Genomic DNA, 25,676 nt, shown 5'->3' with positions numbered 1-25,676 from the left:
TTCGACTAAGGGATCAACAAATTGGAATGGCCATCCCATGCCTAAAGTCTAGGATTACTTAGTCCCCACGTAACGAGTCAGATTGAACCACCTGTATCCATCAACCGGGGAAAATCCAAGAAACCAAACTAAAGGGACGTTTAGATTGGAACAAAAGTATAGTTTTAAAAATACTTTTACTATATATAAAATAAATATATAGAGAAATTTATCTCAATTTATGAAAAAATGCTTTTCAAAAATACTTTTGGGTTACTCCAAATACCCCCTAAATATAACCTATCACGCGTGATGTTAGCGATGTTCTCTTTTTTTTTTCCTCATAATCTCACCTCACCTTTTTTAGTAAATAACATTATCTCGGCCCTATTTATAAAATTTCGTTTGTAGATTATAAATAAAGTCTCATAAATGGTATCAAATTTTAACAATTTAAATTTATTTATATCAAAACTCCCACTCTCTTAATCCAGCCCCCTTCACTTTTTTTGGGGGGGGGGGGGGGGGAGGCCACGCCACCGGATATGCATGGGGCACGCGAGCGTGGCGTTGTATTAACTTTGTTCTTCCTTCTTGCCTTCTTGGTCCCATTTTGAAGATTCAAGCTGAACGCATATGGTCGTTTTGCCTCGATTCAACCTAGGCTTGTTTAATGCCACACGCGTGTCTATGCATTTAATTATGACGCGGACAAGTTATGCTAAATCCAACTCTTACCGTTTAATATTCCTAAAAAATCAATCCCAACTCTAATCTTTAACATAAAAACTAATGGATTAATTTGATTAAAGTATAAAAATTTGTTAAATTAATTGTTTATATTAAATATGTATTATATTTCTTAGGATATATTTACTAATCAAATGTATTAGTTAGAACTACTATTTAATAGAATTCTTAACATGTGTAATTATATAAGAATATTACTTTAAAAAAAAATAGATAAATATAAGAGATAAAGTGGATTAGAATATTATATTTATGATTATATTAAGAAAGTTTGTTAAGTTAATTATTTTTTGTGATAAATAGGTGTTATTTTTTCTATAATACACTTATCAATTATGTATATTAGTTAAAACTACAATTTGATTAAACTCCTAATATATGCAACTACTATGATAGCACTATTTTGAAAAAAAAAAGATTAAAAAAAGAGACAAAGTAGACTATGATTTTATATTTAATATCAAGTTAAAAGTCAAACTGGCTTTTATATTAATGACTGAAGGTAACACTAGCCATCTATCTAGACTCAACTGGCTAATTTAGAGAGATTAAGAAAACAATTTCTTTAAACAAATTTGTGTTATTTATAATTGGTATAACAGATATAAGTATTTTAAAAAGATTATGTAATATATAATATAATTAAATCATTGCTTTTTTTTTAATCCCAAACAATTGGTAAAATGCAAAAAAATTATGATGTCTGCATCCACAAGATGTGAACTGCGACAAATCAATTAGAACAAATAGTATGCCATCAATAAAAAATTAGATCTATTAGAATAAACCAATTTTTGCTAAATAATTTACATATGTTTATATTTAATATACGATAATGTATTAAATAGAATTATTTCTGAAGAAAACTTGTGCAAGAGAAAAAAGAATAACCCGGGGGGGGGGGTGGTATTCACTACTCAGGCAAAAGTCAGAGTGAAAAGCCAAGGCCAGGCGTTAAAGCACGTGACTTCGGTGAAACCTTCCCCGGGGACAGCCTTCCCCTCACTCTCTTACTTGGGATCTAGGAAAAGCACACTTTGAAACCCAATTAAAAAACCATGACAATGACATTTAAGTCCATCCAAAATGTTAGTAATATCTCGAACTTTCAGATTGAATTTTTTTCCTCAAATATGAGTAAAATGCCAAAATTCTTTATTGACCGTTTAAACATTTTTTTACACTCCTAAAAAAATTACGCTCTCTTATTTAAAATATAAAAATTAATTGAGAATTTGATTTATTTATTTATATGATTATTTGAAACCATTTATTATATAATAAAATCTTTAGGCAATGTATAAGTTATGCTGAGAAAAGTATTTTGAAAAATCATCGCTTATTTTTTTACTACTAAATAGCTTATTTAATTGAAACTCCTCTTATCCTATTTATATAAAAAATTTTATTAGTCATATTTATAAGTCGTATGATTAAATTTTTAACATGAATATATTCTTATTTTTTATTTATTATAATTTATTATAGTGTATTTTACTATTTTTAAAAAAAATGTATATATTAAATAAAAGTAAGTTGCAAATTAAGGCATAATTAATTCAATGCAAAAAAAATAATTAATAAGATTTAAGATTATTTTTAAATAAAATATATTAAAAGTAATTTATAAATTAATTAACTAAGTACCACGTAATTTTGTGCCATTTTTCTTTGAGGCTGTCTTATGGCCGTTGCTTGCTCTTTCCCATTTCAAGGGCATGGGCGCATGGCAGGTGCCTGGCTTTCATTTAGTTGCAATACCTCCGCCCTCACATGACATTGAGCACATGGGTTGACTTTTATGACCCGACCCCCCGATATTTTAATTACTCCTCCGGTCCTTATTATAAGACTCCATTTGACTTTTTATTTGGTCCTAATTATAAGACCCCAATCCATTTTGTCTTTTATATTTATGTATTTTTTTCCAAGATAATCCTTCTAATAATGATAGTTTTAGCTAATATATTTAATTAGCAAGGATATTTTAGGAATGACAACACTTATTTATTATAAATAACCAACTTAACTTACTTTCTTAATCTCCTCAAATAAGTTAATTGGGTCTTATAATTAGGACCGGAGGAGTATTTGTGTTTTAAATATGTCTCTCCATAATGCCACTTGTTTCCATCCCATTACTTCATTCAAATTTTCGTGATATAAAATGCTACCTTCTATCATTAATATAAAAATTATTTTAATTTTTAATTTGATAATAGATATAAGACCCCAATATATATTTTTTCATATTTATCTATTTTTGTAAAATAATTCTTGTGAAAATTGTACATGTTAAAAGTCTCATCACATGATAGTTCTAACTAATAAGATTATTAGCAAGAGTATTTTAAAAAAGACAACACATATTTATTACAAGTAACTAATTTAACTGATTTTTTAATTACTCAAATTAATCAACTAACTCTTATATTAAGGACAAAAGATAGAATAAATTGTCAAAATTATGAGATTTTTTTGCCGACCAAAATTATGAGTTTAGCTGAACCCGTAACACGGAAGTAAACTTAAGTCATGTACTCATAATAGATTGCTTATATTAATAAGTAATTATTAAAGTATATATTATATTAATTTAAAATAATTTCATCTATATTTATAATTCTTTTTCCCACCTTGGACTCCATAATCTATAACATTAAGCATAAATATGTTTAATTAAATAAAAGATCAAGGTATTTTTTTATATGCGTCCAGCACTTTAAAGTATTTTATGTTATATTCAGTACCTCAAAATATGTTTTGGGTGTGTTTAGCACCCTAAAGTATTTTCTTTGCCTCAATGTCAGATTTATCAAAATATATTTTTAAGTGCATTAAAAAATATTTCACAGTGTTGGACCCACTTAGAAAAAAATTATAAATATATTTTTAATATCTTTATTAAACATTCACGAGACGTTTAATGATTGATCAAAGTCGCAGTCGTATAACTGTATTTGCGTGGTCCCACCGGTCGTTGGCCCTTTTATGCTCAGTTATGGTGGCGATCCGTGTTCAAACATGGCAGGGGGTGCTTTATATGGCGGAATAAGTGACTTGCGTGGCATGCAGCAATTGTAACACGATGACAGCTATTCTGGGAGTCATCGCCAAATCCCCCAACTTGCATGTGAGTCAATACAGTAATACCAATCCTAATTATAAGAGTTAGTTGACTAATTTAAGAGGACTAAAGAAATAAGTTAAGTTAATTATTTGTGATGAATAAATGTTGTCTTTCCTAAAATATCTTTGCTAATCAAATGTATTGGTTAGAACTATTATTATCAGAAGGATTTTTTTGAGAAAAATACATAAATATGAGAGAGAAAATAAAGTGGGGTCTTATATTTAAGACTAAAATAAAAATCAAATAAGGTCTTATATAAAGGATTGAGGGTAGTACTTGCTTAAAATAGAGATAAGATACTTTAAAAACAGCTCTTTTTTTTTCAATTATAATCTCCAAAATACAAAATAAATACATAAAAAGAGTTTTATCTTGAACAGCACCAAGCACCAAACAAGCCAGTATACTGAGTTAACCCAAGCTTTACAACAATATCTGCTTATGCATAATTCTGTACGTAAATTCATAACACAAATTGTATTTTCATGTAGAGCTTTGTTTGTTGTGTTAATTTTGATATCCTTATGTCTAGAAAATTAAATATACACGGTTGTATGTGAAACGAATATTATCTAGACATAGAACAAATTCTACTCATTAAGTTTATATATATGATTGCCATATAAGCATTTGTCAAATTCTGCTGCGATTTATTAGATGGATAAGGCTTGGCAGAATGACGATATCACTGTTAGCAATCAGGGCAAAAATTGTATTATTATATGATTAAAAACATATAATGCTATATGCCAAGATGGAAAAGATGTTAATGTTAGGTGACCTGTCGATTAATTACTGGTTATGGATAATGGGTCAACTAAAGTATTTCTTAATTTTTTGCCCATGATGAAGGTGCCGATATTAAGAAAATGGAGGAAAAGCGCAAGCCATTAAATTATAATTGCAAAAGAGAATTTCAGTTTGTGTATATACATGTGTGTGTGTGGGTATCTATATGTATGTGTATTTCCCTTCAGAGAAAATTTCAATTCTGAATGATGATAACGACAATCCGGTGATTCAATTCATTCAATAGCCCAAGGCTGCTGCAAATATTCATCTTTCTGAGTTTCTGTCGGTTGAATTTGGAAGGCACGTGATTCTCACGGACGTGCCCATATATCCCGTCTTCGCGGCATCAAGCTGCTTCATTCGCGTCTTCGTTTCTGCTTCTGGCGCCTTCGGGCAAGAGCAACGGGGAAATCTCTCCAGAGTTCTAAAGACCAGGATTCCTCCTTTGTCAAGAACTCTGCGTTACTCTTGCCGCATCTCTTTCCATTTCCATGCCCAATGGCTTCTTTGTCAGGATAACCGAATCGGGAATTGTCAGCTGAAATCCGGTGAGTTTCTTCTTCCCCTCACGGCATGGACGCATTGTGCTGCCTTTCGTTGTGTGATATTTCCAATTCTTTTTCGTGAAACGTTCTTGCATTTGATTTAATTATATGTCATGTTGAGGTTCATTCTGAATGAATTCCTAGGAGGGAAGGAGATGGAAAAAAAAATTAAAATGTATTTTTTGGTTTTGCGGATTACTTATCCGGGTCTTTTTTCTATACAATCGATTTGTTAATTAGTTTTTTCTTGTTCTTGAGCTGTTCTTGTTGCTTTGGTTGCCCTGGAAAGGAGAAGAGAATGATTTCATAGGTTTTAAATTTATCTGTTGAAACTTGAATATTTGAGGATCTGGGAATTTTCGTGATGCCGGTCTTTTGAGGTAACGGGAAAAAAATCTGACTTGAAAGCCAAGTTTTTATCTGCATTAATTAATATATTTATTATTTCGGTTTAATGCAGAACTGGTTTTAACCTTTATTTTTTCCCTTCTTCTCTTACTCCTTGTTGTTCCGATGTTAGGCTCCTTCTTTAATCTTTCATACATTCGCTAATCCTTTCTCAATCATTAATTTTTATTCTTGCATTCAATTGTGGAGTTTTACGTGCATTGTTTTCCCTTTTCTTCCTTTTCTACGTTTGACGTTTTAAAAGTCTTTTTTTGTATCGCGATTTGGTAAGACTCTTTGCCGTCATGAGCCTGATTTATTTACTATTTATTTCACGTTCTTGTGTTTGAATTTGAATTTCGCATTACAAAACTAAGCTGCTTTTGATTATTTCTTTTGGTAAAGCCCGCTAGTCTGTGCTGCCTGCCCTTCATCCAAAAATGGGCTGTTTCTACTCTAAGGCAGGACGTAAGAGAAGGTCACCTGTGGGGGAGGACCCTTTAGTTCTGGCATCAGAGACAGCCTGTAAGTCGATAAAGCTTTTTGGTTGAATCATTGAATGCTATAATTGGATTTGCTAATACTGTTTTATTGAGTTACAACGGCTGAAGTTAATAGGCTTCTTTGCTGCATGCTGTGAATATACCCTTTTTCTAGCTGAATGAATCTTAGAAATCATAGTAATTAGGTCTAACAATCCTTAAAGTTTTCTCATGTTACAAGTATAGTTCTAAAGGAGAGAGTTATCCCAAAAGGGTAGTTCATGAGATATGAAAACTCGTTACATTTATAAGCCCCCACCTCGAGGAAAGGCTTCCCAGCGTGGGATATGGCATGACCTATCACATGTTATTTTAGTTTAACTTGCATGTTGCCTCCTCTGCATCTTGGCCTCACTCAATGAAAGTACTGATGTTCTGAGCATAAATTTAAAGGGAGAACTTACCCCAAATAACTAGTCTATTAGATGAGTATAGCTGTTAAGATTATAAGTCCCACTTTTGAAGGGCTCTCCAATATTCGACTTAAAAACTCACTACGGAGTTTTTGGCAAGAAGAATAAGGATTACAGTGACACTGTCTAAAGGCTTTCTTTCCATGCACTTGCACATAAAACTGTCCATCAGCTAAAGGATGTTACAGTAATGCCTGAAAGTCATTTGTTTTTATTGAAAAAGTTTACTTTTTCCACATCGATGTGAAGTGTATATGTGATAAAATGTCTGTCTGTATGTGCGGGTGGTGTGAAAAATACATGTTAACTATGTTGCTTGAACTCGTGTGCCAATTTATGGTTTTTCAGTCAGTGTTAGTGAGGTTGAAGCACTGTTTGAGCTTTTCAAGAGCATCAGCAGTTCGGTTGTTGATGATGGACTAATCAGCAAGGTACTGGATAACATGCATTTTTCCCGCGATTGTCCATTAAGTTTGTGTTACTAGTTCTGGCTGTTTTTATCCCTTTTTGTTTTCTCTGGTTTGTGTTGTATGTAGCATCATGAGGATGTGGTAATTCCCTTTGCATGCAAATTTTGTTAGAAGAATTTTGGTCATAACTTGCTGGCAGTTAACTTCTTTGAATCCTTTGGTTAATCTATAGTGTACTATAGTTTCTGAGTCATAAGATGAGATTGGTTATCATGTACTTGTGATGCTAATTGCCATGAACGATCTATAAAATGTTTCCCTTTCTGTTTTGAGCTGTCTTTTCATGTTGTAATTATCATTCTTCTTCCACTGCAGGAAGAGTTTCTCTTGGCGATTTTCAACAATAAAAGAAAGGACAATCTCTTTGCTGGTCGAGTATGATAACATCCTTTAGCATGCTTAGAAACATTGCTGCAATAGTTATGGTTGCCTGCTGGCATGTATATGCCTATGGACAGATTCAAATGCACTCTTTGAATCATTGATATATAGTTCTACTAGTTAATGGAGAAATATGCGATTTCGTGATGTGCCTCTGAAGTAGACCCCAACAATATCTTAATCCTACCTCAAGCCTGTAAAATAATTATGAACCAACTAGCATTTGGCTGACTGGCTCCATTAGGTGTTGAATTAAGATATGCAGGTTATTATTCATTTGCACTTGTGAATGGAAAATATAGCCTCTTTTCTCATTCCGAAGTGAAATCTATAATTAGGTGCTCATGAATTTCTTCATTTACATATATCTGGCTAATTGCTGATCCTTATTCTGTTTTGATAAAGTGTCACGCAGCTTCTTGTATCTCCATGTATTTGCCTTTTATTAGTTGGATCTATATTGATATCATACTCGTTCTGAATGCAGATCTTTGATATGTTTGATGTTAAGAATAAGGGAGCCATTGATTTTGGCGATTTTGTTAGATCACTCAGTGTCTTCCACCCTAAAGCATCACAAGAAGACAAGATAGACTGTAAGTTGAAGATCAAGTCCTTAAATATAGATTTGTGGATCATCCTCAATCAAATGTTGTGATTTGGATGTACTGATAGGCAATGTTTGGGATTTTCTTGCAGTTTCATTTAGGCTTTATGATATGCAGAATACTGGTTTTATTGAGCGCCAAGAGGTAAGATCAAAATATATTTTTTGTATGCAATGACATTCTTAGTCTCTAGATTGATATTGACAGTCACCAGTTCATTCGAGTGTAACTATTTTTCTATACATGTGCCTACTAATCTCACGAAACATCTTCATTTTAATTTGATGATTTGCGCCAGGTCAAGCAAATGTTAATTGCTCTTCTTTCAGAATCTGAAATGAAGTTGGCCGATGATGCATTAGAAAAAATACTTGATAAGGTGAGCTGTCTTTGTTCAAATCCTAGATAATACTCTTCCAGTCTTTAATATAGGACCTAATTGTTGAATTGGTTTTGGTCCTAAATATAAGACTATTTATCATATTTATTAATTTTTTGTAAATTACCTATATAGATACTCTCTCAACCATAATCAAGCAGAAAAGAGAGGGAGGATATTAAGGAAGATGATTATAGTGTTTTAAAAAAAACATGTCATAGTTTTTATAATTAACTAACTTACCTAACTTTCTTAATCTAATCAAATTAGTTAAGTAGATCTTATACTAAGGACCAAAAGAGTATAAAATACAGATATTAGCAGTCAAAGACTTCTAAACTAATATTCTGAGAAGTCTAGGTTACTGATGTCATGATAAGAAATACAAGGCCAAATTGCTGCAGACTTATTTAGCTTCCTGTAGAAGACATCACAAAAGTAAAAGTTTAAACCTGATATTCTGTTCTTGTGGCCAGACTTTCTTGGATGCTGATACAAATCAAGATGGGAAAATAGACAAGTCCGAGTGGGAAAACTTGGTTGCCAAGAATCCATCGCTACTAAAAGTCATGACCCTACCCTACCTGAGGTAAGCCTATGTCTATGTGTAACACTGTTTATACGGTAAATTATTCGAACAACTTTCGGTTTAGCTCAGATCACGTAATTGTGAAATCAATGCAGGGACATAACAACCACCTTCCCAAGCTTTGTTTTTAATTCCAAGGTGGACGAAATCACAAAGTGAGAAGTTATCTATTTAGTTTTTGCAGTTAGGAGCTATAGGTGTAGTTTTGTTTCCCGCGAGAAATTTAAGGTCACTGCATATATGGTCTAGTGATAAATATGTAAAGTATTATTCAGAGGAGTTCCATTGAAATCCCTCTTCCGTCGTGTGCCGGATTTATTTTGAAGAGGGATAAAGTATTTTGCCTTGCCTCGTTTATTGTGTTTGTATAGTTTGGGGTAACTGGCTAATTGATGTTTCCTATAGGAAAAATTGCTAACCATTTTCAAAGAGTGCATAAATAAGAATAGAGGCGTACTTTACTTTGTCCTGAAATTAAATGCAAGTTTTCTTGTGATTATAATGAAATTTGATGTCTCTGGAATGAGATATTTGCAAATCTCTCTTTATATTAGAGGAAATACAAAAAAAAAAAATGAAGTGGATAAAAACAAGTGAAATTAACTTCGGATGAATTCACTCAGTGTTATAATTCTAAACTTAATGTATGACTTAATTGAAAAGTTAATGTTAGTACTACATATAAGATTTATTTGACATATTTATCAATTTTTCTAAATTAACTATATTAATATTCTTTCAATAATAATTAAGCAGAAGAAGAAGAGAGAATTAAGAAAGACGCTTAAAGTGTTTTGGAAAAAACATTACATATCAGTTAATTTAACGAGCACTTCTAATCTATTCAAATTAATTAATTATGTTTTATAGAAGGGATATTATTTTCTCTATAGCTGAGCAGATATACCTTGCCTTCAAAAGAAAAGCCGGTCAAACCGGAAACATGTTTTTTTAATTAAAAAACATGTTTTTCAAAGACTAAGCTGATATTAAAAACATCTTTCAATTATTATTAATATAATAATCCACAATCAATGTATCAATTTATCAATCAGGATTAAAATTATATACAATGGCTTATGGCATGCATTGGCCTCACCAAACTCTCGATTACAAAATGAGGAAATATTTTTACTTGTTCACTGCTTTTATATTTTAATAGAAAGTTAATTATGGTTTTTCTTTTACAGTAATAAACTGCACACCTGATAACTTCGTGGGATCGGCTTCTCTCCACTAAATTTACTTTTACTGCCCGTCTGCCTTATCCAAATACTCCTCCGGTCCTTATTATAAAACCCCATTTGACTTTTTATTTGGTCCTAATTATAAGACCCCAATCCATTTGTCTCTTATATTTATGCATTTTTTTCCAAGATAATCCTTCTAATAATGATAGTTTTAGCCAATATACTTAATTAGCAAGAACATTTTAGGAATGACAACACTTATTTATTATAAATAACCAACTTAACTTACTTCCTTAATCTCCTCAAATAAGTCAATTAGGTCTTATAATTAGGACCGGAGGAGTATATATTTTTTATTTTTTATTTTTTATTTTCAAAATATTTTTTAAAAGAATAATTTTATAAAATTGTTTTGAGAACATATACACAAAAAATAGAAATAAATAAGCCCCAAGTGACTAAGTTTCTCAAAATAATTGGTAAAGGCAAGAAAATAATTTTTTGCTTGAAGAGAATTAGAGAAGAGCAATATCAATAAAGTTCCAATTAACTTTGTATCATTTCACTTAGTTTTAATAAAATTTGTCTTATTATAAAATAAAAAGAAGGGCAATATTAATTAGTGAGGTAGCGTGAAATAGGAATATTATTTACTCAAATATTTAATAAGCTAAAGAATATTTAAATTTATTTTTATATTTAATGATTGATAGATATTGACAGAAAAAACAACTTGATTTTATCATAAAAACATATTTTCAGCAAGTGGAAATATAAGCTTGGTCGAGTCGCACGTGACCGGTACAAATAATCCCTTGGCCGAAGAAGCAAAATAAAATCCCTAAAATAGTCCCCATTGATTTCAAGTTTTCAACGCCTTCCGCGTTCCGTCTACGAGAGTCAACACCAAACGCCGTCGTCTAACTCAGCGGGGACAGGCGGTAATTGGCAAGGTAGTGGAGAGAAACCCATCCGGTAGTTTGCAGCCTTCTACTTCATTGCCGTGGTTCTTTGGTTCATGTTGTTGTTTTGTTCCTTTTGGCTTTGCCATCGACCATCGTCCCCCGAAGAAAATGGCTTGTGTGAAAACCCGAGGCCGAGACGCAGAGCAGCGGTATCGGAATGGGCGGCCGATTTAATTTGAGCGCAACTCTCTGTGACGTCCATCAATGGCAAAGCTCTGAAGTACGAAACTGTCACTGGGCTGGTTCGACCTTCGTAGTCTTCCCTCCTTCAGCATTGGAAACGGCGAAAGCACGTGGAAATCAGAGGCTAAGCAAGGATTTCTCTAGTTCAATCCGTCACGCGGTAAGCTCTCCGAGCGAAATTTTTTTGGTTCAACTGAAAGTGGTGTTTTTTTTTTTTTTTTTAACACACTGTGTAGCCGTATCTTACCATAACGAAGCCAATAGTAGTCGTATTCCCTCAATCTCCGGGCGCATTCGAGACAGAAAATTGGGGGATTTTTGCACGAGTCGGTGTTTTTGGTGATTGATCACGGAACATATTATACCGGGATGGTGCTTGGTTTTACCAAAGAAATTTTATCGCATAATCACTGCATTAAGTGCTTCTTGCTTAGAAAGGCCTCTGCCCTTCGTAGGACTGCCTTGACTTCAAACATTTATGATTTTGTTTACAATTTTCGGCTTCGAGGTTCTCAAGAATCACATGGTCACTGCATACAGTTCGTTGGATCTCTGCAAAATTTTTCCACTTGCAACCATTGTGAAAGGTTATCTTGGGAAGGTTCCTCTCGCGAAATTCTGTTGAGGAAGCTTGAAAGTTCTTTGAAGAGTCATCAAGTTCAAGAGGCATGGGAATACTTTCATGATTTTAAAAGCCTTTATGGCTTTCCTGTGGGTTGTCTAGTGAATCAGCTGGTCGTTCAATTATCTTACACATCTAATCATGTCTGGTTACGAAAAGCATGTGATCTAGCCTTGCAAATTGTCAAAGAGAAGTCAAACTTACTTCAGGCTGATACCTTAACTAAACTTGCTCTCTCTCTAGCAAGGCTGCAAATGCCAGTCCCTGCCTCGATGATTCTCAGGCTAATGCTAGAGACAGAGTGTGTTCCTCCTATGAATTTATTGTCGTTGATTTTTTTGCATATGGTAAAGACAGAAATTGGGTCACACATCGCATCCAATTACCTGGTTCAAATTTCTGATTGTTTTAGTTCCTTAAATGACAAAAGCGCTCATGAGGCAGTGCTGGTCAAGCCAAATACAATGATCTTTAACCTTGTGCTTGATGCTTGCGTGAGATTCAAATTATCACTGAAAGGTCAATGCGTCATGGATTTAATGCCAATGACAGGCACAGTGGCCGATGCACACTCCATTGTCTTTATTTCACAGATACTAGAGATGAATAGTTTGAGAGATGAAATGATGGAATTAAGGGGCCATATTGATGGAGTATCAACTCCTTACCTTCCTTATTATCGTCAGTTCTATGATAGTTTGTTGAGCTTGCACTTCAAATTTAATGACATCAATGCTGCTGCTGAGCTTGTTTTGGGTATGAATAAACAACATCAAAGTCATATCAATAGAAAGGACAGGAAACAAAAGCCTTTCCTTGTTGCACTCGGATCTCATCACCTCAAGCATGGATTGAAGATACAGTTTGATCCTGAGCTGCTCCAGAAGGACTCTGTCCTTAAAGTTGAAGGCCGACAACATCTTATTCTTTATAGGGATGGAAAACTTGTCCTCAGTAACAGGGCTCTTGCCAAGTTCATCAGTCGGTACAAGAAAGACGGGAAGATTAGTGAACTGTCAAAGCTTCTGCTGAGCATTCAAGAGGATTTATGTTCATTAGCAGGATCCAGTTTATGTTCTGATGTGATTGGTGCTTGCATTCAGTTTGGCTGGCTTGAATCTGCTCATGATATTTTGGATGACATGGAAGCCTATGGGTCTAGAATGGGCTTAGAAACATATATTTCTCTACTGTCAGCATATTACAAAAGAAAAATGCATAGAGAAGCAGATGTTCTGATAAAACAAATGAAAAGGGCAGGTTTGGATGAAAATTTATCTGATGACACTATTAACAGACTTGTTCTCAACGCAGAAACATCATATTCACTTGGTTTATCTGATTTAGCAGTCACTTTGGGTCAAGTATTGAAAGATGAAGAGGAGACAATTTCCCCTGCAATTTATGAGCTTAATTCTTGTATCTACTTTTTTAGCAAGGCAAGAATGATAGAAGATATGTTGAAGGCATATAGAAGACTAAAAGAAAAAAATATTCAATCCGCAGTCCAAAGTTTTGCTTATATGTTGTTTGGATATTCGTCTCTGGGTATGTACCGTGAAATCACAATTTTATGGGGAGACATCAAGAGATTCATGAGTAATGGCAGTTTAAAGCCAAATAGAGATCTGTATGAGTTACTATTGCTAAATTTTCTTCAAGGTGGTTATTTTGAGAGAGTGATGGAGGTCATTGGACATATGAGAGACCAAAACATATATACTGATAAGTGGATGTACAAAAGCAAGTTCCTAAGACTTCATAGGAACCTTTATAGGAGTTTAAAAGCGTCAGATGCTAAAACAGAGGCACAGAGCAAAAGGTTTGAGTATGTTCAGGCTTTTAGGAAGTGGGTGGGAATTGATTAAACATCTCTGAGTAATATTTATGTATTGATGCATCCAACATAATTTCCAGCAAATCGTTGGTGTCTTAGCATGGTCGATGTTATTTGCTGAGTCATATTTGTGATCTATCAGTTTTACTTCTGCCTCAACTTCAGTTTTTGGAGAACAGGAGTGAAGTATATAAGAATATCTCAATGCAACTTCAAATGTATTTGGATGACTTTCAGATTCTGGTAAATAGTGGAACCCGCTCATTTATGTCAGGCTATTCTTGGACAAGTGGGCTTAAAAAATTTTTAACTAGTTTTCTTATTCTTTCTTCTTACATTTTGCTTCTTGTTAAACACTTTCAACTGTTTTTTCCCCCTTAAGTCAAGCTCATTAAAATCTCTCCTTTCCTTCTCCTCCAACCAGAGGGGGTTAAGAATTATTATAGCGCGCTTGGTAATTTTGAATTAAAAAAACGATTGGGTTGTACTTTTAAATCGCCAATTCATCGATATTTACACGCTTCTTCTTCAGTTTTATTTCTCCATTTCTACTCCTCTCATCTTGACTAGGCACTGATCCAGTCTGATTTTTATAACCTCGATCTTTCTATAAAATTTCTCATCTTTCTATTCCCTTCTATCATCTATGACTGGCTAATCTAAAGAAAATGACAAATCAATATTCAGCAGCTCTTTGTTTAGCCTGAGTACCATTCCTTCTCATAAACCACGGAAACACATAGATTACCGCATACTGTGCTCTTTATTGGCTATATGTAGACTCCGGCTGTATTAATAATGATATAATATTAAGAAAAAAATTTAGGTTAAGTTTTTTTTTTTTGGTTGAAATAGTTTTGGTTAAGTTTTATAATAATATATAGTTATGTTTTTTTTTGTTTTATATGCTAATACTTAAAAAATCAGGACACATATTGAAAATTTTGATATAATAAATATAAGAAACTTGATGTAAGTTTTATCCTAATATTAATACCCCAACCGTGAATGTTGAAAAAATAGATTATTTTTTAAGGTAGACACTAACAAGGATTCAAATCCAATCATGTCTTTTGTTAATTTTTTTAAAAATAAGCACATGTATTTTTTATAATCTTATTTGAGACATGGCTAGACATACAAGCAACTTTCTCTTTTGCTAGGAATTCACCTTTTCTAGTTTCTACATGATTCTTTGTTAGTTGACACTCTTCGTTAATTTTCGTCCAAAGGTATTTTCCAGTCTTTTTAATTCTTAATCCTCATTTACTACACCATCAGAAAGAGATGTCATTATACTGTAGAGGTGGGAATCAGGGCCGGCCCTTCAGGGCTGACAAGTTTAAAAGGGCCGGCCCTCCAGAGCTAAAATTTTAAAAATATCCCAATTTGCTAGGCCCCGCCCTTAAACTACAGGGCTCAGGGCCGGCCCGCGGACTTTTAGCCCGTTTAAGAAAAAAATTTTTTTTATATTTATCATATTTTTTTATAAAACAATAAAAATAAACCAATAAATTATTAAAAAAGACATGAATATGAATAAAATTAAGTCACAAATATAAAATATCATCATATATAAATATCCATCAACATTCAAGCACATCTAAAACACTCATTAACAAGATAACAACATCCAAAAGTTTTATCTATGGTGCAATTGTACAATAAATAAATACTATCATTAATCTTTTAAAATTTCATCATCACTATAATTAATTACTCTTCTTCATAAGTATGCTTTTCTTTCGTAACAAAAATATCAAGTTTTTCTTCTTTATAGGAATTTTACTTTTAAATTTTACAATCTAGCTATTATTTTACTTTAATGTGAAAAACATTGTTGTTGAAACTCATAAATTTCTAATTCAAATTATAGAATCACAAGTTATATAAGTATAAAAATACTGTATTATCAAATATATATATAGTTTAAAAATATCAACACATATAATATAAATCAAATCATTATCAAAGTCCAAATTAACCCATTTTTAAAAATTTAATTGGATAAATTATTGTCTAACACTAAATTTAAATTTAAAATGATAATAATAACTAAATATTTAAAATATTATTAATAATATAAAAAATAAATAACATTAGAATTATATAAAAAAATTTAAAAACAAAAAAAATTATAAAAGGGCTTAAAAGGGCCAGTTCCCTTTTAAGCCCTCGGCCCTCCAGGGCTTATTTTCCATTTAAAGAGAAAAATATCAAGTTTAAACCTCATAATTTCAGACGTAAACGGATCGGCCAGACGGGTTCGGTCTGTTTTCCGGCTTTACATTATAGGCAGGCGGCAGGCCCATTCCCAGCCTGTAACATCAGGTTGAGGGGAGAGAAAAAAAAAGGCAGTGAGGCACGAAAAGGGGAAAACAAAAAAAACATGAGAGAGAAAGGAAAGCAGACACAGGCAATAAACGGTGTGGTTCACATGGCATCGAGGACCCAGAATGAATTGACGCTTGGGGTTCGATTCGATCTCGCTTCTCCTCCGCCCAAAAAAAAAAAAAAAGGAATCGAACTTGCTTGGGCGACTATAAAACACAAAGCTCTAGGCGCACGCCAAAATAGACGAGGATCATCGGAATGGATTTCTCAGAGCAGGACCTAGATTTATTCGGCGAACATTACGATCAGGACCCCGACAAAGATGCCCATGACGACCAAGATGGAACTCACTCCTCTTCCCCAGCTTCATCCTCCTCCGCTTCTTCTTCCTCATCCTCTTCATCATCTGCTTCTTCATCCAACGCCAGTGATGGCGATGATTCCTCCAGTGGTAGCGGAAGCGCCACCAGCGCTGCCGATGAAGACGAAGAGAATGGCGAGGAGGTTGAGCACAACAGTAGGGCCTATTATGACCCTGAGGAAAAAGACCTGTTTGGTTCTGATAATGAAGATTATTGTAAAACTCCCGCTCAAAGTCCTTACTCGATTCCTGGTAATTCCCTAACTGCATATTGCGTTGAGTTTACGGGGTTCTAGCTTGACCCGTTGTACTACGTATTCGCCAAATTTTATGACACTTCACTCACTTTGACTGCCGCCTCATATCTTTTTGCCACGAACCGGCTGTGCAGCTTCCAGTAAATTTTGTGCGTATGCTTACGGTTTATGTCTTTTCCTGTATGAAGCTGTGGGAAGTTTAAAAATCTTCTTACTCAATTGGATAGTTTCTCATTTCTTATGTCAAGGAAATGATAACGCACTTGAACTTCTGAAGCAGCTGAAAATGCCACTGAACTTAAAGTGCATAACTTTGTCGATTTTCTTTCTCAGTTTGATTTATAGCGAGATGTGAGTTTCTCTTGCAGTATTGCCTGCCGTCCGCAATACAAATAATCAGGGTAGGGGGGGTTTTGGCCGTGGTCGTTGGCAAAATGATAGAGGAGCAGGCCTTCTTCCTCGTCCTGGACCTTATCCTCAGAGGCAAAATTTTGGTTATGGAAACAGGTTTTCAAATGGCCGCCATGATGAAAGATTTGTCGCTGAGCTGAAGCTTTCCAAGAGTGAAGAGACTTTGTCAAGAAAGTGTATTGCTATTCAGGAGGTAGGGACATTCCATTTTCTTTGCTTTATTTGCCGATGTACCAAGCATTTTAGGGGTAAGAGTGCTAAAGAAATTGTTTTGAAGCTGGAATTTTATCTCTTGCACTGGATGTTTGGGATCATTTCATCCCGAATTTAAGTTATTGGTACTGTATATTGTATCTTGCTTGTATGTGAAACAAATGATCACGTGGAGCTTTAACAATTTAAATGGCGGTAATTTGATTAGTGTTTCCCCGTCACACATTTGTAATTCTGGATATATTTTTATTTTTGGTGGACTGCACTTATGTATGGGTGCAAGGTAACTTGTCAGCATAAGTGTTCTGACCATGTGTTTTCTTTTTTTATCTGGCAGCCGTGTGAAATTGCCTGCTATAGTCGCATAGAAGGTGGAGAGGTCTACTTTGATGATCGCAACTTGGTAAGCTACATAGAGCTCATCTCATTTGATTTTCTCTATATTCATTTATTCTTTCATGTGTGTGATAACCTGGCTGATATCTTGCATACTAAGTGTTTTCTATTTCATTTATTTAGAGGCTTTTTAAGCGCCTTATCACTGAAGATATTGGAGCTGATTTGAACGAGGGTTATGATACATTTATTGCTAAAAAAGGTACATCTTTATAACTTTCAACTATTGCTTTATAACTGTAGAAGTTTTATTTTATACTGGTATATGGGAGATATGCATATCAGAACTGATGTTACTCTTTTTCTTTTCTTGTTAATCCTTAATGCAGACTTAGGCTCAGAGGGCTTTGGTGACCTTCTTGCTTGCATTAGAGACAAAAATATTCCCCTCCAAAACATTCATTTTGTGGTATAAAGAGCATAATGATTTAAGTTTTTGAAAACTAATAATGCTTTTACAATGTAAGTTCTGAAGCTTCTTACCTTAGCCTTCTCTTTTATCTTTTGCAGACATTTCGTAACAATCTTAACAAGGTAATGGAGTCAGAATCTCTTCATATGAGAATATATGCATCATTCCTGTGAAGTAGCTATTACATTTGGGCTGTCAAATTTGTCTATTCTAATACTTTTTCAATGACTTCTTTTGCAGATAATGGCCACTGCTTATATCCGACATGAGCCTTGGGAAATGGGGGTGCATAAACGGAATGGAGTTGTTTATCTTGATGTGCATAAACTACCAGAAAGACCAAAGAGTGATTTGGATTGCCGGAGGTACTATACTTGCATATCCTATTATTATTTTGGTCTTTTGGATACCAAGAGAAGTCAAGAGAGCTGTAGTGGAACGAGCAGCAAAACCAATGGATTGAACCCAAAGGGAGAAAAGAAGTACTAGGAGATGGGGGGTTGAAATTTCTGAAGTATTTGCAATGCTGACCTAACTATTCTTCCCCTAAGAGAGAAACAAAAAGCAAGGGGGTGGGGTACGGGCTGGGAAGAAGGAGAAAGATCTTGCTGAGGACAAATATTGAGATTGAACTAGTTTGAAATACGTGCATCAATTGGATGATATTCATCCCTTCAGTAATGTTTGGATACCAATGCCCTTCTGCCTTGTTTCTTGTTGAGGCCTACATATAAACTTTTGGTAGACAGATGAAAGTATTGATATTATATCCATTAAATTGTAGCTAAGTGATATGTGATTTATAAAGTAAAGGGGCAAAAAAGTGAAGTTTTGCTTATACAGCTTAGTTGGGAGATAAATGGCCTACTAGTAATTGATTGTCCTCATTGCTTTAATATCCTTTCTAAAATTTTGATCGTTAAGCTTTATAGTATGTTTTGAATCAGATGTTATTGGGGATATTGTTTTGAGAGCCTTGCCACTGAAGATCCTAGAAGGTCTGATGGAGAGGGGATACACCATGTTGATGCCAATGTTGAATATTGTTCTGTGATCAAAACAAAATTAGGGGCTCACCGCATTTTGATGGGTGCTGAGATGGATTGCTGTGATTCAACTGATGATGGAAGGAGATTTTATGTTGAACTAAAGACAAGTCGTGAGGTTGACAAAGTTTCAGCTTCCTCGCATCTTACTTTTCCATTACTTCCATCCCATTTCTTCTGGTTTCTTGTTATAGTCATAATATAGGCTTTTAACATGATGTAATCCTCAACGATGCAGTTGGACTATCATACTGAGGAAAAATTTGAGAGAGAAAAACTGCTCAAGTTTTGGGTAAAGCTCATTGTACCTTATGCTGTGAATTTATATGCTTTCCTCTCGATTATTTCTACTGTATCTTTTTCAATTGTGTCCTTCTTTAGCTAGATTTTTGCTCATTGTTCATTATAGTGTTTAGAGAATTGAGCTTTGTATTTTGGAGTTTAGCTTATATTTTTTTAAAGAATTTTCTGCCTTTTTTGTTGTCTTCTTTATGATTCTACCATGAGATCGGTTTTCTACAATATTGTCCTTTTAAAAATTACGAGTTCATTGGATTTATTCTTTAACAAGACCTCTATTCTTGATTGTTGCAGATTCAGTCATTTTTGGCAGGAGTACCATATATTGTCATAGGATTTAGGTAATTGTGATCATCATACCGTCAAAACATATTTGTTCTCGCACAAGCTTTCATATAATTGATTGAGCTGATTATAGCTTGAAATGCATAGCAACTTGTGCGTCAGATATGCCATTCTCCACCAAGCATCCATTGCAAATGTGAAAGCTTGCTTCTGAAGGTTTGACTTGGTGTTATGGTAAAAAATATTTTGGCTGTAATGCAGAGATGATGCTGGTCGTCTTGTTCGGACTGAAAGACTAAGAACTAAAGAAATCACTCAGAGAATAAAAATGAAGAACTACTGGCAGGTAATTTTTGACTGCAACAAGGTGCATGATGCTAATCTTTGCTTTGCTTTGCTTGGTGATTGCAATGGTGAATCTACCATTACTGGAAGCCCCAACTTCTTTCTTCCCTGTGGGTTCCCGACTTCACAGACGAGAGATGTTCCCATGGTCATTTTTGTTTTGAGGCATGAAGGAGGATTATATATGACAAAAATTTGTTTATACATGCTACTATTCAATGACCACTTAATCTCAGGATCCCGATGGTAACGAAACTTGTTGGCAGGGTGGAGTCTGCTTGGCGTTTGCAGATGAAGTTTTATGCTGGCTCTATGGAACAGTCAAGGAGAGTGAGTATTATTGAATCATTCAGTTTTTCTTTTGAGCCAGCTGATAAAAAAGGAACATGACGAAAACTTGCAAAAGCAACTTGAAGTCCCATACCTATTCGTTTGGTTTATATGACGCAATCTCGCAAAATGCATTGTTTAAGTCCCAAATCTATTCGTTTGGTGTTTATTAGTAAGTAATATGCACATGCCTGGTTTTCAGATGAAGATTACATATTGCAGTTTGCTCCACCCTTCACCCGTTTGGAGCTTCTACAGGCCCAGTCCTGTCCAGATGCAATTATTAGTCATCTTGAGCTGTTGTGAAGAATCAGAGGCCTTTACATCTGTTTATACAATTCAACCTGACAAGAAGCAGGAATCAAGTCTGGATTTTGCCCTTTAGGTTAAATCGGTTCATGGTTGTTTTGATACTTGATGGAAATCGTTGGACAGGAGTAAGCCGAATTTATTAATGAAGAGGAAATTACGCTGGGTTATAATCTTATACTGCTTTTGGGTTGAATGATACGTGATGGAAAATGTCGGTGAATTACTAACGATTTTGATTCGCAGTAGAAAATTAGACTGGGCATCCCTCTGGAAAAATTTCCTGAGGTGTCTGTAATTCTCGTGACTTTCATGCCCACAGAATAGACCTAGTAATGGGAATGTTACGCAGAATACCAAGAAATTGTACTCTTGGACATTCGATAACTGTAGCTCGATGTCTACGAAGCAGTTTACGCTTACGAGGAAAATTTAGTATTTATAATAATCTTTTTGTATGTCAGTTAACTTTTGTAAGCTCATAAATCTTGGTGAACATCATGCTTTAATTGACAATGTATTAGAAAATTCAGGTCATATTCAGATGTTATAACTGATGGTCAGTAGTAAATTTTGGATAGAGATAAAGAGTTAAAATTTATTTGCCTCTTCTGACCTTTTTAATTCTTGGGTCTTCCCCCATTCAATGCAAATGGATGTAAATCCCTGTGGTTTTAATTTTTAACAATCTCCAATATTCAAGATTTATTTTTAGCAATTAGTTGGGCTTGGGCCCTCGTCAGCTTCCGAAGATCAAAATCTAAGTGAAATGGGCCCGGATACGCAAGCAGGTCCTTCCAAAAGCGAAGCAGTAAGAGTTGAGTCTCGTGGAAGAAATTAGTTTTACGCATGACGAAGTAAGATTTCAATCTATTGGGAGAGCTGTGTACGTTTAGTGCTTGACAGTACTTTAAATAGGTCCAATAGGAGGATACATATAAGCAAGAAAAAAAAAAAAAAGCGACGTATTGGGAAAGGGGCGCCATACACGGATACACCGACTTGTGCTGGAGTAGATCATACTGGAAGAACGGAACGAAGGCGAAGAAAGAGGGGGCTGAAACGCAAAAGAGAAGAGCGAGATGGAGGAAAAGACGAATCCAGGAATAAGCGGTGATGCAATGGAGAGGATATCAGAGAGGCTATCGTCTTTGGAGAACCTATACTTCCCTCGCGCTTTACAATCAGCTGCCGCCGACCCTTCTCAACGGAAGGCCATCTTTTCCGACCTTCTTTCTCGAGACGTCGCCCTTTTCTTAGGTGATTTCTCTTTCTTCTCTCTCTCTCTCATAATCTTCTTCCAAAGCCTGTAGCTGCAGTTGCGAATTCCTCAGTTCAATTATTCAAGTAAGCTGAAGTGTAGTTTAAACAACAGGCAGCTAAAACAGTTGTTTCAGCATAATGAGACGTTTTCGATTGGCGGCTTAACGCGCCGGAAATTTTACTGATGTTCTGTATTGATTAAGTCTTTTTTCCTTGGCTTGAATCTTGCATAGAACGGTATGGGTCCCTACTTACAAGCAATGAATTGCGCGAGTTTGATGCGCTGAAGTCTGACTATGAAATCAATTGGCATTTGAAGCGTCTTTGGAGCATAATGAGCCCAACATCGGAGGAGTTGAGGATGAGGTCAGTCACTGTGAAGAACCGAAGGCGGGCATACTTGGATAAATTGATGTGCGATGGAGACTACTTTTCGGAAGATGCAATGAGGGAGAGAGAGCCGTATCTACATCACGAGTATGTGGGGAGATTTCAGGACCAAAGTGGCAGAGGCATGGCAAGGCCTGGAGAGCGGTGGTCGGAGACTTTGATGAGGAGGTCAGAGGAAGCATTCCTCGTTGCAAAAATTAGAGGGGAGCAGCAGAGGTTAGGCGTGGCTGAAAGGGACTGGATTGGTAATGAGAGGATTCAGGAGGAAGAGGAGGAGGAGGAGGAAGAGGAGGAAGAAGAGGAGGAAGAAGAGAGGAGGAATGTTACTCGTGATAGACACCCTACTGCGGTAAGACACTATAAACTTACTTGCATTCTGTTTTGGGTTTTATGAGATATATGTCTATTATATTATTGTGTTTTCTACTTTGTCGTTGATGTAGAGGCATAATTGTTCTCTATTATGTCATTTACAACCGTTAGCGAGTGAGCTGGCTGGCAATCTTGATGTTCTTTCATGATATCTTGCATTAGATCCTTGTTAATATTTGGTTAATTTGGTTTAACTAGAAGTGCATTAAATATTCTGCATGTTATACAATTCAGATACTGTCCAACTATTTTGATCTCACATCATCTTTCCTCACCAAGATGTCAGGGTACATTCTTTAATTTAATGTTGACCAAGTTGAAGGAGCTTCCCTTGGGGCGATGAGATGATAAATTTGAAACCTCAATGACGTGAACTCTTGCATGTTTGGTCATATGGTTTCAAGTTGGTTCTCAATGATGTCATGGAAATACTGAAGATGACAATGAACATTGAATTGTTTAAATATAAAACCATTCACCTATAGGTTTTGATCATCCTCTTTCCGTTTTTTTTTGGGGCGTTGTGTTGTTTTCAAGGCAATTAATTAAAATCAGTCTGGGCAGTCAAATTGGTACAACTAGCGAATGGGTACTGGACCTAGTTCTGAACTAAGCCTAAACCAGACTAAAGGAAAACTGGTAAAAAACTGGGAAGCCCCCAGAAAGCCAGCTGGTTTACTTAACATCTGGTTTTTGGAAACCAAAAACCGGAAGTTTGTGGGCCTCATGGCTAAGAAAATACCACAGCGTCTTACCATGCTCAAGCTGATGGTCTTTCCCTTCCTTTTATAAACTTGGTTCTCGCTTCTTTCATAGTCTTTAGTTGATGTGGGGCTTCAAGTAACATAAGGTGGTTTAATATGCAATGAGGCAAAGTTTGAGCACGAAAGTGAAATTTGTAGCCTGCAGAGTTTGAACACATGATTGTCATGAATTATGGCATCCATGGTATCACCAAGTGCATCTATCTTCTCCTCCTCCTCTTTTGCTTCCCCTTTCTTGCCTTCTCAGATTTTCCAAAACCCAAATTGCTGGGTCGCTTCTTACTCTCATTCATCAGGTCAAATGAGCTCCAATTAAGTTCTAGCGACTCTTCTGCACTTGCATTGTATGGAACTTGCCGATTTGCCGATTTGATGGAGAAAGCTAAGCTTTTGGAGACTCTGAATATCCTATTGAGACTTGCTACATCACCATCTTTGGAGAAAGTGGAAGCTAATTGCCTTTTGTTCTTTTAACAAAAAAATTATTTTTTTCCCTAAACAGATGAAATATCAGATATAAAACTTTAATTAAATATGAGTGATATTTTTTGGTTAAATATTATATGCTTAATATTTATTCCTTGTATTTTTAGTGCGCTTCTTTAAAAAATAACTTTTTTTTTTGGTTATGATCAGTTCAACTATGATCTGACTGGAGAACTGTGAACTAGTTTCTCGATCGATTGAATGACCAATTGGATTTTTGATACTTACATTGTTTTTAGAATCTTGATTGGTATTTTAACCTCTGTCCTCTTGACATGTTAGTCGGAACTCACAAGATAATCCACCTCTACTTGGCTCAATCCTGACTGCCTTGTGCTTTTATGCTGTTCCACTCCCTTAAGTATAATATCCTTGGTATCTACTATGAATTTTCATCTACATTTGGCCCGTAGTGGAACAATATACTGTTGCAGCCGATATGAATAAATCAATAATAAGAGATGGCATGTGGATACCCTAAATAGTATTTCGAGTAATTCCTTTTTCTTGATGAAGTGATAATATATGATTACTTTGACACATTTTATTATGACTTAGTGTTGAATGTTTCGTTGTCTTTTTTGAGAAATATTTGATTCCTTGTTAATGTGATTATGTTGCTTAAACTTTGGTTTTCCATTTTATCAATAATGTGAATTGCCTATATTGAATATTGATGATTGGTGAAAGTGCTATTACTTCCGGTCCTTAATCTAAGAGCTAATTGATTGATTTGAGGAGGATAGAGAAATTAGTTAAGTTAGTTATTTGTAATAAATAATTGTTGTTTTTCCTAAAATATCTTTGCTAATCAATTGCATTGGCTAGAACTACTATTATTACAAGGACTATTTTGAAAAAAATGGATAAATATGATAGACAAAATAGATTGGAATTTTATATTTAAGATCAAAATATAAGCCAAACGAACTTTTATATTAAAGATTGGATGTAGTATTTAATGTCTAATGGTTTTGGACCTCTAGCTTGCGGGAGATTGTAGAGTGCTAAAATGAATACCGTGTTGAATTAATGAATATAATATTTGCTGGCACTTGCAGGCGCACTTAAATCACTCGGATGATCCATCGGACCAGACAAGGGAGAACGAGGAATCATCTTTATCTCCGGAAGAACTGCAGGATCGTTTGAATCAATTCACCTACATAATGCAGCAGAAGTTCTTGCTGGGGGAAGATCAAGAACATTTAGATTACTCTAGGATAGACAATGATGAGACCCTTGACGATCATTGGCAGAGGGAGGCCAACGTTGATGCAGAGGAGAAGTATTTTGCTGATGATTAGACTGGTAATCAGATGTGCAGACATTACATGTATTTCACCGTTCACTAATACGGTTTATGTTCGTAATTATAAAGGTTAGATTATTCAGTATCAGTTCGATGTTTGTTGCTTATTGTGTTTACCTGCATCAGTCACACTGCAATTCTACGTTGGGGAGCCTGGCCCTAAGGGCCAGTTTGATATGCTGAATTTGGGGTACAGATTATAGTATAGAACTGTAATTGGGGATGCTTGATAGATGGAATTTGTCTATTTCACCGGATAGATGAAATCGCAAAGAAATGAAGTAAAGGATAGTTTTATAAGAATGCATTTTGTTTATTTTCTAAA

At 34.9% G+C, this 25,676-nt stretch overlaps 4 protein-coding genes across 6 annotated transcripts; all 4 read left to right on the top strand.

Moving 5' to 3' along the window:
• Nucleotides 1-4,789: 4,789 nt before the first annotated feature.
• LOC114720950 (calcineurin B-like protein 1) lies at nucleotides 4,790-9,442 on the top strand. Its single transcript, XM_028906693.1, has 9 exons — nucleotides 4,790-5,202; nucleotides 5,992-6,111; nucleotides 6,890-6,972; nucleotides 7,327-7,386; nucleotides 7,880-7,988; nucleotides 8,092-8,144; nucleotides 8,299-8,379; nucleotides 8,856-8,968; nucleotides 9,064-9,442. Exons 2-9 carry the CDS (start codon nucleotides 6,027-6,029, stop codon nucleotides 9,125-9,127), a joined length of 648 nt encoding a protein of 215 aa, XP_028762526.1. The 5' UTR covers nucleotides 4,790-5,202; nucleotides 5,992-6,026; the 3' UTR covers nucleotides 9,128-9,442.
• Nucleotides 9,443-11,082: 1,640 nt separating this feature from the next.
• LOC114720948 (pentatricopeptide repeat-containing protein At4g17616-like) lies at nucleotides 11,083-14,068 on the top strand. The gene is made up of 2 exons (XM_028906690.1): nucleotides 11,083-11,466; nucleotides 11,571-14,068. Exon 2 carries the CDS (start codon nucleotides 11,676-11,678, stop codon nucleotides 13,794-13,796), a length of 2,121 nt encoding a protein of 706 aa, XP_028762523.1. The 5' UTR covers nucleotides 11,083-11,466; nucleotides 11,571-11,675; the 3' UTR covers nucleotides 13,797-14,068.
• A 2,213-nt stretch (nucleotides 14,069-16,281) lies between these two features.
• LOC114720949 (decapping nuclease DXO homolog, chloroplastic-like) lies at nucleotides 16,282-20,990 on the top strand. Of its 2 annotated transcripts, XM_028906691.1 has the most exons (13): nucleotides 16,282-16,712; nucleotides 17,086-17,321; nucleotides 17,679-17,744; nucleotides 17,861-17,939; nucleotides 18,067-18,146; nucleotides 18,248-18,271; nucleotides 18,390-18,514; nucleotides 19,097-19,313; nucleotides 19,434-19,487; nucleotides 19,790-19,836; nucleotides 20,042-20,126; nucleotides 20,392-20,455; nucleotides 20,658-20,990. In XM_028906691.1, the coding sequence occupies exons 1-13, from the start codon at nucleotides 16,358-16,360 to the stop codon at nucleotides 20,759-20,761; spliced, it is 1,536 nt and encodes a 511-aa protein (XP_028762524.1). In that variant the 5' UTR covers nucleotides 16,282-16,357; the 3' UTR covers nucleotides 20,762-20,990. The 2 variants fall into 2 exon arrangements, with proteins under 2 accessions (XP_028762524.1, XP_028762525.1); XM_028906692.1 differs by lacking the exons at nucleotides 20,042-20,126; nucleotides 20,392-20,455; nucleotides 20,658-20,990 and adding an exon at nucleotides 19,928-20,022.
• A 763-nt stretch (nucleotides 20,991-21,753) lies between these two features.
• On the top strand, nucleotides 21,754-25,528 carry LOC114720947 (coiled-coil domain-containing protein 97-like). Of its 2 annotated transcripts, XM_028906689.1 has the most exons (4): nucleotides 21,754-22,024; nucleotides 22,261-22,691; nucleotides 22,731-22,766; nucleotides 25,101-25,528. In XM_028906689.1, the coding sequence occupies exons 1-4, from the start codon at nucleotides 21,847-21,849 to the stop codon at nucleotides 25,344-25,346; spliced, it is 891 nt and encodes a 296-aa protein (XP_028762522.1). In that variant the 5' UTR covers nucleotides 21,754-21,846; the 3' UTR covers nucleotides 25,347-25,528. The 2 variants fall into 2 exon arrangements, with proteins under 2 accessions (XP_028762522.1, XP_028762521.1); XM_028906688.1 differs by having other exon boundaries at nucleotides 21,755-22,024; nucleotides 22,261-22,766.
• The last annotated feature ends 148 nt before the right edge of the window (nucleotides 25,529-25,676 follow it).

This window comes from Neltuma alba, unplaced genomic scaffold (assembly GCF_004799145.2).
Source record: "Neltuma alba isolate B1F8T4 unplaced genomic scaffold, ASM479914v2 tig00012008_pilon, whole genome shotgun sequence".
Classification (NCBI taxonomy): domain Eukaryota; kingdom Viridiplantae; phylum Streptophyta; class Magnoliopsida; order Fabales; family Fabaceae; genus Neltuma; species Neltuma alba.
The sequence above is the reverse complement of the archived record's forward strand: the minus strand, read 5'-3'. Positions and strand labels throughout refer to the sequence as shown.

What these genes read in the sequence shown, in the direction of transcription:
- LOC114720950 (XM_028906693.1), top strand. Translation starts at nt 6,027, where the DNA reads ATGGGCTGTTTCTACTCTAAGGCAGGACGTAAGAGAAGGTCACCTGTG. An exon ending in GTTTTATTGAGCGCCAAGAG is followed by an intron (nt 8,145 to 8,298) that starts GTAAGATCAAAA and finishes GATTTGCGCCAG; the next exon opens with GTCAAGCAAATGTTAATTGC. An exon ending in TAGAAAAAATACTTGATAAG is followed by an intron (nt 8,380 to 8,855) that starts GTGAGCTGTCTT and finishes TCTTGTGGCCAG; the next exon opens with ACTTTCTTGGATGCTGATAC.
- LOC114720948 (XM_028906690.1), top strand. Translation starts at nt 11,676, where the DNA reads ATGGTGCTTGGTTTTACCAAAGAAATTTTATCGCATAATCACTGCATT.
- LOC114720949 (XM_028906691.1), top strand. Translation starts at nt 16,358, where the DNA reads ATGGATTTCTCAGAGCAGGACCTAGATTTATTCGGCGAACATTACGAT. An exon ending in AAGTCCTTACTCGATTCCTG is followed by an intron (nt 16,713 to 17,085) that starts GTAATTCCCTAA and finishes TTTCTCTTGCAG; the next exon opens with TATTGCCTGCCGTCCGCAAT. An exon ending in AGTGTATTGCTATTCAGGAG is followed by an intron (nt 17,322 to 17,678) that starts GTAGGGACATTC and finishes TTTATCTGGCAG; the next exon opens with CCGTGTGAAATTGCCTGCTA.
- LOC114720947 (XM_028906688.1), top strand. Translation starts at nt 21,847, where the DNA reads ATGGAGGAAAAGACGAATCCAGGAATAAGCGGTGATGCAATGGAGAGG. An exon ending in AGACGTCGCCCTTTTCTTAG is followed by an intron (nt 22,025 to 22,260) that starts GTGATTTCTCTT and finishes AATCTTGCATAG; the next exon opens with AACGGTATGGGTCCCTACTT. An exon ending in GTGATAGACACCCTACTGCG is followed by an intron (nt 22,767 to 25,100) that starts GTAAGACACTAT and finishes TGGCACTTGCAG; the next exon opens with GCGCACTTAAATCACTCGGA.